Here is a 12,422-nt window from a genome sequence, read left to right on the forward strand (position 1 = left end):
CCTGCTAGAGTACTCTCTGAGCCTGTTTAGCATCTTCAACAGATGGCCTGCTCTTTGGTTATGTTTTCTGAGGCTTATTGTTGGGGTAGAAGACTGGTTTGAGTTTAGAGAGTAACTGACTTAGGTCCTCCCTAACATGAACAACCCCTGGACCTGAGCCCCAGTTTACACACAGGGTAAGACACAGGATTTGGGGTGCATGTCATAATAACAGGCCCCTGTCGTCTGTCCATGTTCCTTCTAAAGGGACTTGTGTTTGTGGATGGAAAAAGTAAGCCAAGCTTCTTTGGTGGGAAGCAGGGACCACATCTAGCATGTCAGCACATCTAGCCTGTGACTATTCCAGGGACCTTGGCAACAGCCACCCCAGTATCCTGCCTAGACCACAGGGGAGTGGAGTAGAGGACTAGGGGGTTCACCCTGGCTGTTACTGACTTGTCTTGCCTGGCTGGCCTCCATCCTAAATACTAAGTCCTAAGTGATGCGAGAAATATGTTTGGGGAAGCTGGGATCCTATCATGGCCAAGTATGGTGGCCAAGGGAGGCAAATTGTTTTTTTGTCTTGTTTAAGATTTATTTAATATACATGAGTACACTATAGCTGTCTTAAGACACACCAGAAGAGGGCATCAGATCCCATCACAGATGATTGTGAGCCACCATGTGGTTGCTGAGGATTGAACTCAGGACCTTTGGAAGAGCAGTCAGTGCTCTTAACCACTAAGCCATCTCTCTAGCCCTGGGAGGCAAATTGTTAAGGACGGGCATGGCCCCCAGGCTGTCTACTGATGAGGGAAGAGGCCAGATGGTCCAAGTGCACTGCTTGTCTTCTTTGGAGAATCAGGAATGCTTTCTGAGAGTGGGGTGAAGCCCAGCAGGATGACATGCCTCTCATAAGCCTTGGTCTGCTTAAACAAGGTATCAGTTCCATGAAGGTGGTCCATCAACCCCAGTACCCCATAGCACTGGTTAGACCTGAAGGAAGGAAATGAACCAGCTAACACTGGTGGGAAGCTCTGAGTTGCCCTCATTTCTTACCCCCCCCCTTCCCACATATAGCACCACCGTGGTGCCCACCTGTACCAGTAGAGATGTCCTGAAGGGTTCCATTTGATGGTGGCTTAAGGGTTTTAAGACAGTTTAGCCAAACTGAACTAAAACTCGCTACATATAGCTGGTTCGGAACCCAGCTGGGTGTTTAGTCTACCCTGCACAATGTTATTGGGAGACCACCCTGTTTTGTAATGGACCGCGCTCACTTAGCTTCATCGTCCTCTTGAGCAGAATCAGCACGGAAAAGATTGTTGGCACTACTTCTGCCTCAGCTTCCCCAGTGATTTGGGGTTTCTCTGTGTAGCCCTGGCTGTTCTGGAACTTACTCTGTAGACCAGGCTGGCCTTGAACTCAGAAATCCGCCTGCCTCTGCCTCCCAAGTGCTGGGATCAAGGGGGTGCGCCACCATGCCCGGCTCCCAGTGATGGTTTTTAAAATTGTGAGCCACTATGTGTGATAATTTTTCAACTGGAAGATTGAGCCCTGGACCTTGCACATGCTAGGCAGGTACCTACCAGCCCTCTTTCTGTGTGAGTGATGACTACAAACAGATCAGACTGGAGCATCAATGTCCTCCACCACTGCTACACTCCTCTTTCTTCCTGAACCCAGAGGTCACCTTTTTGGCTAAGCTAGTAGCCAGTAAGCACCAGCTATCCTGTCTCCTCTGTGCTGAGGCTGTTGGTGAGCAAGGCTGACATGAGTGCTGAGATCTCACTGTATAGGCCTGGCTGGTCTCCCAGACCAGGTTAACCTCACACCAAACTAAGTCCTGGGATTAAAGGCCTGCTACCATGCCCTTATGCAGCAAGCTTCAACTGCTGAACCCTCTCTCTGTGATCTCCCTACCTGCTTTTACTTTTACTGTGTGATTCTGGTGTGCAGACCTAGGCTTGTTCAAGTAGGCTGAGGGGCTCGGCTCCCTGTATCAAAAGACATTAGGAGGCAGGACCCCAGGCTGTGTTCTACAGGTATTTCAACTGGTGAGTTTGGAATGGGACCCAAGAACCTGTGTTCTAAGTATGCCTGCTGACCCATGAAAAGCCTGAATAAGGCCAATTGCGGTGTGGCACATTTACCAGCACTCAGGAGGCAGAGGCAAGCAGATATCTTGAATTTGAGGCCAGCGGGGTCTACATTAACAGCCAGAACTACATAGAGAAACCCTGTCTCAACTAAGAAGATGGTTCAGTGTGCCAGGTTTTTATGCACATGGAGGAGAAGACTCAAGGCTCCCAAGATCCAGAAGGTCCAGATCCCAAATAAAGATTAGAATCCCCAACTGCAGGGAGAACCCGGTGTCAGGGGAAACAAAGAAAAGATCAAGGTGGCCCTGTCTAGGCAGCATCTTTCCTGTAGCCAGATGCCTCCCCTGACTGGCTCAGTTTCAGAGAGATACCACTGTCTCCTGAGACACTTGAGCAAGGATGCTGTTAGCTTACTTGAGATGGTGGTACTCATGGAACTCAGGCGAAGGCAGGAAGGGCAGGTGGTAGCCAGTGTGGTTGATTATGCTGGTGATGAGAACCATGGATAACCACACAGTGATGGAGGACAAGTGAGAGCCCATTGCTAGAGGACCCACCAAAACTGGCAACATGTTGGCAAACTGCAAGAAAAAGGATTCCAGATGGAGGGACCCAGCTGTGCGTTCACTCTGCCCTGCATGATGCTGCAGGGAGACTGCCTTGGTTTGTAATGGGACACGCTCTCTTAGCTTCACCTTCCTCTTGAGCTGAATCAGGCATAAAAAATGTAATTGGGAGAATATGATAATGCACACTAGGCACCTGGCACAGCCAAGGAATGGCAGCTATTCAGTGAGAAGAAAGTAACAGGGCAGGGAAACACCGGCCTCTACTTCTGGAGCTTCAGGGGCTGTATTTACCACGTGTTCTAAAGGGTCGGCATAGATTGAGACCACGCCAATGGGTGCCGTCCATTCATGATGTTTCTTGTGAGTTTTCTTGTACAACATTGGGTGGTGAAAGAGCCTGGAAAGATAATTGATAACTGTCAACTCCCCTTTTCCCTCCATCCCAAGTGGATGATCAAGAAAGCGAGAGTGGGAATGTGGTCCCCATCCATCCAAGGTGCTGGCAGCTACTCCTTGCCCTCTAGTCTCATTGTGAGTGATTAGGCTGGTTTAGCATTGCTGGCCAGCTCCAGTGGTGAAGCAAACTGATGCCCAGAAAGGACCAGCAGGAAATGGATGGGAACTGGCCCGCTCTCCCATACATACGGATATTCTATCCCTGGGCATTGTGTCAAGTTGGAGAATCAGTTGTGTCTCTGGAAATTGTTGGGTGGGACTTGAGAACAGAGACCACAGTTCAGTGGCCTGTGCTGACCAGGGAGCTGTCCCAAGGTGGGGCTGACTGTGTCTGTAGGGAGCTCACCGATGTACGTAGTAGAACAAGATTTCCTGTAAAAGGGTGAAACAGGCCATCTCCACCAGGAACCAGTGGAAGGTAGGCAGCTCTCGGGAGCACGGGTCTCTCCTCCACTTCAAGAAGGGATAATAGATGACCAGCATAGGAATCGAGATGAAGTTCTGGTTGAAGAAAACTGTGCGGAGAGCCTGACGCAACTTCACAGGGTCTACCTGCCAGGGGACAGAAGGACAGGGAGGGGCACATGACCTGCTCAGGGTGGGTTTCTACGAGTGACTAGGGTAGTCCTCAGGCTGGGGCTGGCAATAAAGCCCTGTCCTGTCCTTGGCAATGTCCCCAGCAGAGCATAGGTTCTGTGGGCCAGGGTCTATCACTGCCTAGTTCTGGCCCACAGTGCTTTTACGCAGACAAAGAAACAAATACCAGTTAAATTCAGAAGCATATTCAGCGATGATTGGCTCAGTCATCTTAGAGGATTCCAGAAGAGGTCTGTGTGACCTGAGAGCAGGCTGGCCTGCCCTAGGCTTGCGAAGAGAGCAAAGCCTCTCCATGGATTTGAGGCCAGCATGAGCAGGCCTCAGCTTCCTCAGCTTCCTCTGCTTGGGGCCAATCCAGTGAGGCTGAACAGATGACAAACTTCTCCCAGGAGGAAAGGCTAGTCTCTTTGGATTGTCAACCTTTGGGCTCCACCTCGTGCCCTTGTGGCTACAAGATACCTGCCAGGAATATATGGCCTGAAAATTAGGCCACTGGTATGGTCTACAGAAACAGAAAGGAAGCCAACAGCCTTATGGGAAAGAGACTTAGAAACAACAGTACTTCTCCAATGTCTCAAACTTGGAAGAGTACAGGAAAAAGGTGCAGATTATAGAGTAAATGGATGAATCTGAAATAGTATATAGATGAGTCTTACATATTTGTCCTACATTTGTCTGTATGTTTAAAACTTCCTTACTGTTAAGTGTTTGGAACAAGGACAGACTGTTTTAAGAAGCTGCATAGACGGCTCTGAGACAGTATAGACAGCTCTGGGAGACTATATAGATGGCTCTGTCAGAGAGCTTTGCCTTAAAAGGGAGCATAATGGCTGGTGGTAGTGTGTACCTGTGTTAAGTGGGGACAAAGGTTGGTTTTAGTTTCAGTTTTTGAAACCATCTTGGGTAGAGAGATGACTGTGGTAAAGAAAACTGGCTTTTCCCAGGGAACCCAGTTTGATTCTCAGCTCACAACTGTCAACTTGATATCTTCTCGACTCTGTGGGTGCTGCATATATTTTGTATACAGACATACATGCAGGCAAAATACCCATCTAAAGAAACAATATCCTGGGGGCTGGAGAGCTGGCTCAGCGGTTAAAAGTACTGACTGCTCTTCCAGAGGCTCTGAGTTCAATTCCCAGCAACCACATGGTGGCTCACAACCATTTGTAATGGGATCTGATGCCCTCTTCTGGTGTATCTGAAGTCAGCCACAGTGTACTCATATACATAAAATAAATAACTAAATCTTTTAAAAAGGAAGGAAGGAAGGGAGAGAGAGAAGAGAAGGGAAGGAAGGAAGGAAGGAAGGAAGGAAGGAAGGAAGGAAGGAAGGAAGGAAGGAAGGAAGGAAGGAAGGAACTCTTGCAGTCCTTCAGACCAATCCTCTTCCGGGTGTGTGCCACCACACCCAGCTAAAGTTTGTGTTTTGTTGTTTAGAGATGGAACCATTAGAGNGGAAGGAAGGAAGGAAGGAAGGAAGGAAGGAAGGAAGGAAGGAAGGAAGGAAGGAAGGAAGGACCTCTTGCAGTCCTTCAGACCAATCCTCTTCCGGGTGTGTGCCACCACACCCAGCTAAAGTTTGTGTTTTGTTGTTTAGAGATGGAACCATTAGAGCATTTATGTGATAATGTAAAGAGAAGCTGTATTATGGGAGAGAGGGGATGTAAGAAAGAGGGAAGAAGAAGCTGAGGCCATTCCCTGGAGTAGGAGGACAGGGACCAGCAGAGGTGGCAGGTACAGATGTGGAGGACCTAAAGGAATAACGGAGCATGAGCCCCAGAGCAGAGCTGAGCGTTGAGAGCCGTGGGTGGGTCTTGCTTTCATTTCCTCAGTGTGGTAGGGGCCAGGTCAGAAAGGAGGTGTTGAGAGAGGAGAGGAGTGCACAGGCAAGGAGATGGGAGAGTGGCTATGTGGGCAGGCTAGGATCCAAAGAATGCCAGAGCACATCAGCATCCACTGTAGTGAGATCATGGGATCCTTCTGAAGTCAGCACGTCCTATAGCTAGCCAGGGACTAGGTGGTCCCAGGGTCCTTCCTGTGTCCTCAGTCTGAAGCACAGGTTGCTAGCCTTGGAGTTAACATGGGCTAAGCTCTGCCTCTGTGGCCTGGAAAGTTAAAACTTGAACTGGTCACTCACCTCTAGACCTTGGCTTCTAGGAGAGGCCCCAACACAGCCTACTGCTCCCTAGTCATCAAAAGGTTTCTAAGGTAACACATGATAATCAGAGCTGAGGCCTGGCGAGGATTTGTAGGTACTCTGGAGCTAGAAAGCTCCAGGGTGGGACTGGGACATAGCTCAGTGGGTAGGGTGCCTTCTTGATATCCTTGAAGCTGGGGTTATGATTCCCAACCCAGTGTGACGTGGAAGGAAGATGGGGAGTTCAAGGTCATCCTCAACTATATAGCAAGTTAGAGACCATCCTGGGGTAAATGAGACCCTGTTTGGGGTGGGAGAAGAGAAGAAAGAAGAGATTCTAGTCTATCCCATCTCTAGTCTATCTCTGGGACCACGGCAAAGGCTCGTCTGAACCATGATGATCATCACACTATCAACTTGATGATGAAAGCATTTAGTCAATGGTGGCTGCTTTGGAGACAGCAAGTCTGCAGATGAAAAAGGTCTTACAGGCCAAACACTGACATAAAGACCTCCAGTCTGTGTTCTTTCAGGGTAGGCAGGAGGAAGCCCTCCCAACTGGTAGCTGTCATCTCAGGAGAGGATCATCTCAGAGGACTCCATCAGGACTCCTTTTTTCCCCATTCTGCCTTTGTGCCAGGCTAGGCTGACAGCTTTGAGAGCAGAGGTGACTCATGCAGGCACCAGGGCAGGTTTGGAGCTGATTGTCAGGAGAGGGTTTGGGTGGGGTTATAGAATAGCTTGTTTTCAGAATCAGCCTCTGCCCTGTTGTGTAAGGGAAGGTTGTCTCTGCAGGTTGTCAGAGGAAGGCAAGTTCAGGCTGCACTGTGCTGATTCAATCCCTACGAGTAAGCACATGGGGCTGCTCAGAAGCCAGCCCTGTGCCTGCCTTACTGGGTTGTCCTGACGGCACACACTACTGGTTACACTGGGTGACTAAGGGCATTCTCCTTTAACCCCAGCCAGCACTGGGGAGCAGAGGCAGATGGATCTCTGTGAGTTCGGGCCAGCCTGGTCTACAGAATGAGTTCTACAACAACCAGTGCTACAGAGAACCCTGTGGGGGGTGGGGGGTGGAGAGTGTGTGTGTGTGTGTGTGTGTGTGTGTGTGTGTGTGAGAGAGAGAGAGAGAGAGAGAGAGAGGGAGAGCTCTGCTAAACATAACTACACCTGGCACAGTGGGGGTGCTTCCCTTGGGACAGAGGATGTCTGGTTTCAGATCCGTGGTCTCAGTGCTATCGATAACATGCTGCTGTCCCTGAGACAGCCAAGTCCAGGCTGAGGCAGTTATTTCTCTTCCTGATCTGTCATGGGGCAGCCTGGGGTGGGAATCTGGAGGCCAGTCAGTACATACATTGTTCTAGACTGGCCACTGGCTGAATAGCCTTTTAATTTCTTTTTTTCTTTTATTTTTATTCTCTCCTCCCCGCCCCGGTGTGTGTGTGTGTGTGTGTGTGTGTGTGTGTGTGTGTGTGTGTGAAGGTTCCTTACCTTTGTGCCCTGGTGTGCATCTGGAGATCAGAGTAGAGTTTCTACTGTGTGGGTTCTGGGGATCAAACTCAGGTCTTTCGACTTGGCTGCAATTGCCCATACCTGCTGAACCATCTCTGGTCCCTTCTTTTAGACAGGGCCTCATGTAGCCCAGGCTACATTCAAACTTCCTGTGCAGCCAAGGATAACCTTGAACTTCTAATCCTCCTGCCTCCACTTGCAGAGTGCTTAGATTACAGCTGCGCACCCTCACATGTTCGTTAGAGATGGAACCCAGGGCTTTTTTGGGATAGACAAGCTCTCAACCAACCTCATATACCCCTGGCTCCCTTCTCTTACCTTCTGAATTCAGGTCACCTCCGATCACTTTAATGATAAGTCTTTGACTTGCCCTGATGTTGGTCCCTGCCTTCCTAGCACTAAGAAATGCAGTGTCACTTACCGGCTCATTCTTGCCATGTTGGATGCGGTAGCGGGAGATGAAGGTGGGTTTTTCTGTTGTGTCCACCAGCAGTAGAAGGCCACTGAAGCCCCAGAAGCACAGCCCCGGCACGAGGATAACACCTGAGGCAGAGAGCAGAGGGACTCACAGAAGCCTCAGGCTCCACAGTGGCTCACCAGGAAGGAACGAACAGGTGCATGGATCTGGTGACTCACTGTTTCAAGTCCTGGACAAGTCACTAAGTGTCTGTATTTGTCCTGTCTTATCTGTCTGTCTGTCTCTGTCTTATTTGTTTGTTTTTTGTTTTTTTTTTTCCAAGACAGAGTTTCTCTGTGTATCCCTGACTGTCCTGGAACTCACTCTGTAGACCAGGCTGGCCTCGAACTCAGGAGTCTGCCTCCCTCTGCCTCCCAAGTGCTGGGACTAAAGGCATGTGCCACCACCACCCAGCTGTCTGTCTTTGTCCCCCTTCTACCCTCCATATGTGTGTGTGTGTGTGTGTGTGTGTGTGTGTGTAGTCCTGGCTGGCTATGTAGACCAGGCTGCCTTGAACTCACGCTATATTGCCCACTGCCTCTGCCTCTCAAATCCTGGGATTAAAGGTATGTACCACCATACCTGAGGTTTGGGGTAGTTTTTGACTTGTTTTGAGACAGGGTCTCACTCTCTCCCAGGCCAGTTTGAAACTCAATGAATAGTCTAGATCGACCACCAGACTCATGGCAATCCTCCTGCCTCAGCCACCTGCTGGGATAACAGGTGTTGCCCATGGACCCTCTCAGCACAAGTAGTGAGTGGTAACACTTCCCTTTCCTCTCACAAGTGTTCCTACTTGGCTGCTGACAGCACCTGACCACCCCGTCTGTCACTTCCCAGTGCCCATACTCCAGAAAACATCTTAGAAAATACTGAGCAGAGGCAGGAGACTCAGACATTTAATGGTCATCTCAGCCACACAGCCCATTCTTGGACATCCTGAGATACAGGAAGTTTTATACCAGTAAGAAGGAAAACAGAAGCTGGGCATGGTGGTGCACGCCTTTAATCCCAGCACTTGGTTGGCAGAGGCAAGCGAATTTCTGAGTTTGAGGCCAGCCTGGTCTACAAAGTGAGTGCCAGGACAGCCAGGGCTACACAGAGAAACCCTGTCTCGAAAAAACAAACAAACAGCAATAACAACAATAATAATAATAAAAAGAAAATACCTAAGGAGATACACTTCATTTGGCTCTTTGTATCACATCCTGCTTCCATGTCCTTGGATGACCTATGGCAGTCACTCAAGGGTCACAGTGGTGTTAACTAACTGCACAGTGACCTCTTATTGGATTGAAAATTCTGAGGAATTAATAATAATAAAATGGTGTGGCGGTGCTGCACACCTGTAATTCCAGCACTTGGGAGGCAGAGGCAGGCGAATTTCTGAGTTTGAGGCCAGTCTGGTCTACAAAGTGAGTTCCAGGACAGCCAGAACTATACAGAGAAACCCTGTCTCAAAAAAAAAAAAAAAAAAACCCTACACAGAGAAACCCTGCCTCTAAATAAATAAATAAATAAATAAAAATACAGATTAAAAAACACAAGAAAACCTAAGGGCTAGAGAGAGAATGCTCAGCAGCTGAGACCATTGACTGCTCTTTCAGAGACCTGGGGTTGATTCCCAGCCCCACGTGGTGGTTCACAACCATTTGTAACTCTAGTTTCAGGGAAAACAATACCCTCTTCTGACCTCCCAGCTCCTGTATGAACATGGTGCACAGACATAAGCGCAGGGACACATACCCATAAAGTATATGAATAGTATTTTTCCAATACAAGGAAACATTTAGAGAAGCCTAACTGTCTGCTAGTTGGAGATGAGAAGTCTTTCATGTGACAGGAAAGACTTGGCAAATTGAAATATTAAACCCTTGCTCATGTGGCAAGATGGATACAAGTATTCAATAAAAACCCAGCAGGTTGGGCAAGTAGTGGTGCATGCTATAATCCTAAGTCAAAGAGGCAGAGATAGGACGATCTCTGAGTTCCAGGGTAGCCAGGACTACATAATAAGAACCTGTCTTGAAAAAAAAAAAAAAGCAAAACTACAAAGAGCAGATTGGTCCCATAGCATAGAGCAGTAGGTCAAGGTGCTTGCAGCCAAGCCTGGCAGCCTGAGTTCAATTCCCAGGACCACATGGTGGAAGGAGAGAACCAACTTCTGCATGTTGTCCTCTGGCCACCACATGCATGCTATAGTAAGCTTATGCCTGCCCTTCACATGCACATGACATATAATAATAATAATAATAATAATAATAATAATAAATGGTGTGGGAAAAGAACAAATATGGACCCCAACACAGCCCTCTGGCTGGAACCTCACCTATATGGTACAGGATCCACTCATAGCCTTCAAACGTAGACAGCAGATTCTCCCACTGGGTCTGGCAAAAGTAGCCGGAAGCATCCCAAAATCTTTGAAGATGCCTTGGAAGGAAAATCATTCAAGATTCTGGGAGAGACCAGGCAGTGGTGGCGCACACCTTTAATCCCAGCACTCAGGAGGCAGAGGCAGGCGAATTTCTGAGTTCGGGGCCAGTCTGGTCAACAGAGTGAGTTCCAGGACAGCCAGGGCTACATAGAGAAACCCTGCCTCGAAAAACAAAACAACAACAACAACAACAAAGATTCTGGGAGAAGCCCGAGAAGGCAGCTCTTTCATGCCGCAGCGCCTCTCACCCCATAGGTCTGGAGGGAACCCACTCACCATGTGACTGAGTTCCAGAAGACCAACAGCAGGAGCAGCCCAGAGCCCTGGATGAGCGTTGTGTTCCTCATAGAGCCCCAGATGTGTCCCTCCTGTAAGAGCTGAGAACGTCAGGCCAGTCAGACTCCTGCTCGGAGCAGGAAGGTCCTTCCCTACCGAGGTTCTTGGCTTCTATCTGGGTGTGCTTATGAAGACCAGACTCTAGGTTGGGGGAGGGAAGAGGATTGTCCCAACCACAGCAAAATTGTTGAGCAATGTTGCTGCCCAGATGGCGATGGATAGGAAAGGCTTTTAACAGCTGTGCCATGTGTGTGTCATTGGACCTCTTGGCAAAGGGGTGAGTTCTAAGCCAGCCTGCTCTACATAGTGAGTTCCAGGAAAGCTAAGGCCGTGTAGACAGACCATGTCTCCAAGAACAAAGGGGAACAGGAGAGTATGGACTCCTAACCAGCACAGTGGGATGGCAGGTGTTTACCTGGTTGGACTTCTCATGGCCTCTTGGATTTTCCATGTGTCCTGCCATCTGGAAGATAAAAGTACAGGTTTGGGAGTCTTTACCACATGCAGCTAAAAAGGGGAGAGGGGAGGAAGTCAAGGCTGGCACCAGACAAACGGATCCTAAAATTTATACTGGGGAAACAAATTAGCAGCAAATAGCTAGGGAAATGCAGAAAGGAAGGGTGAGGAAAGAGGTAGAGAAGAGTGTGAGGTCTCCCTACGCAGAAGGCAGAGCTTCATACAGAAGTGATGTGGGGCGAGAGAGAAGGCTCAGCAGTTGAGAGCACTGGTTGCTCTTGCAGGGGACAGAGGTTCAGTTTCCAACTCACCCCGCTCTTCTTTACAGCACTTCTTGCTGCTTCTACTCTATTCAGTTAGGAGTACATAAGTGCCTCTGATGGCTCTTAGAGCCACAGTTCTTGGGGAGGTATCACAGCTAGGACAACTAGGGCACGCTACTGCAGAGCCCTCAGGGCCCAGATGCCTGTCACCTAGACTCCTGTAACTCAGGAGTCAGGGAGACAAGTTGTTCAGAGGAAGACACTTTGAATCCTTTTTATTTATTTGGATTCAGGTGTGCTGGTACATGGCTATCGTCCAGTCCTGGGATAGAGACAAAATGATGCCTGGGGCTCATTGGCGAGTCAGCCAGTGGAGCTAAATCAGAAAACTCCAGGTTCAGTAAGAGATCCTGTCTCAAAGACTAAGGTGAATGAATAGTCTAACATGGTGGTGTGTGCCTTTAATTTTTTATTACAACACTGGGAGGCAACCAAGCTACATAATAATAAGGTGAAAAGTGACTGGCGACAACACAACACTTCAGCTGTAGACAGACAGACAGACAGACAGACACACACACACACAAACTGTAACTGAGAACTAGGTAGCAATTCTCTTAATTCTTTTTCCTTATCTTTATCTCTGATATGCACTCTTGGCATTGTCTGATTTACAAGATCTGCAGACCAGCCCAGACCAACCCACCATTAACCCAGAGCTCACCGTGTCGCCTGGGGCCATATCCTGCTCCAGGGATTTCAGGTCTCCTAGCCCAAAGTAGGACAAACAGAAGGAGCATAAAGAGCAGAAGGAGCGTAGACAAAGGAAGACTTTTGTCACCTCCTTAGGATAGAAAGTGGAGAGTTGGGGGCTGGAGAGATGGCTCATCGGTTAAGAGCACTGACTGCTCTTCCGAAGGTCCTGAGTTCAAATTCCAGCAACCACATGGTGGATCACAACCATCCGTAATGAGATCTGATGCCCTCTTCCTGTGTGTCTGAAGATAGCTACAGTGTACTTACATATAATAAATAAATAAATCTTAAAAAAAAAAAGAAAAAAGAAAAGAAAAGAAAGTGGAGAGCTGGGACCAGGATCCAACTTCTAATCTCTCTCT

The 12,422-nt window shown here is 48.6% G+C and overlaps 1 protein-coding gene across 1 annotated transcript in view; it reads right to left on the minus strand.

Annotated features, from left to right (window-relative positions):
* Window positions 1-782: 782 nt before the first annotated feature.
* Faxdc2 (fatty acid hydroxylase domain containing 2) overlaps window positions 783-12,422 on the minus strand; it is a 14,275-nt gene continuing 2,635 nt past the window's right edge. Inside the window, exons 3-11 of the mRNA XM_021175914.1 lie at window positions 12,029-12,072; window positions 11,001-11,048; window positions 10,526-10,617; window positions 10,142-10,245; window positions 7,777-7,898; window positions 3,453-3,658; window positions 2,942-3,047; window positions 2,496-2,662; window positions 783-975 (exon numbers count right to left, since the gene is read on the minus strand). Coding sequence (XP_021031573.1) covers window positions 783-975; window positions 2,496-2,662; window positions 2,942-3,047; window positions 3,453-3,658; window positions 7,777-7,898; window positions 10,142-10,245; window positions 10,526-10,617; window positions 11,001-11,048; window positions 12,029-12,072 — 1,082 coding nt within the window. The remainder of the gene's footprint in view (window positions 976-2,495; window positions 2,663-2,941; window positions 3,048-3,452; window positions 3,659-7,776; window positions 7,899-10,141; window positions 10,246-10,525; window positions 10,618-11,000; window positions 11,049-12,028; window positions 12,073-12,422) is intronic.

Source organism: Mus caroli, chromosome 11 (genome assembly GCF_900094665.2).
Source record: "Mus caroli chromosome 11, CAROLI_EIJ_v1.1, whole genome shotgun sequence".
In the NCBI taxonomy this organism is placed as follows: domain Eukaryota; kingdom Metazoa; phylum Chordata; class Mammalia; order Rodentia; family Muridae; genus Mus; species Mus caroli.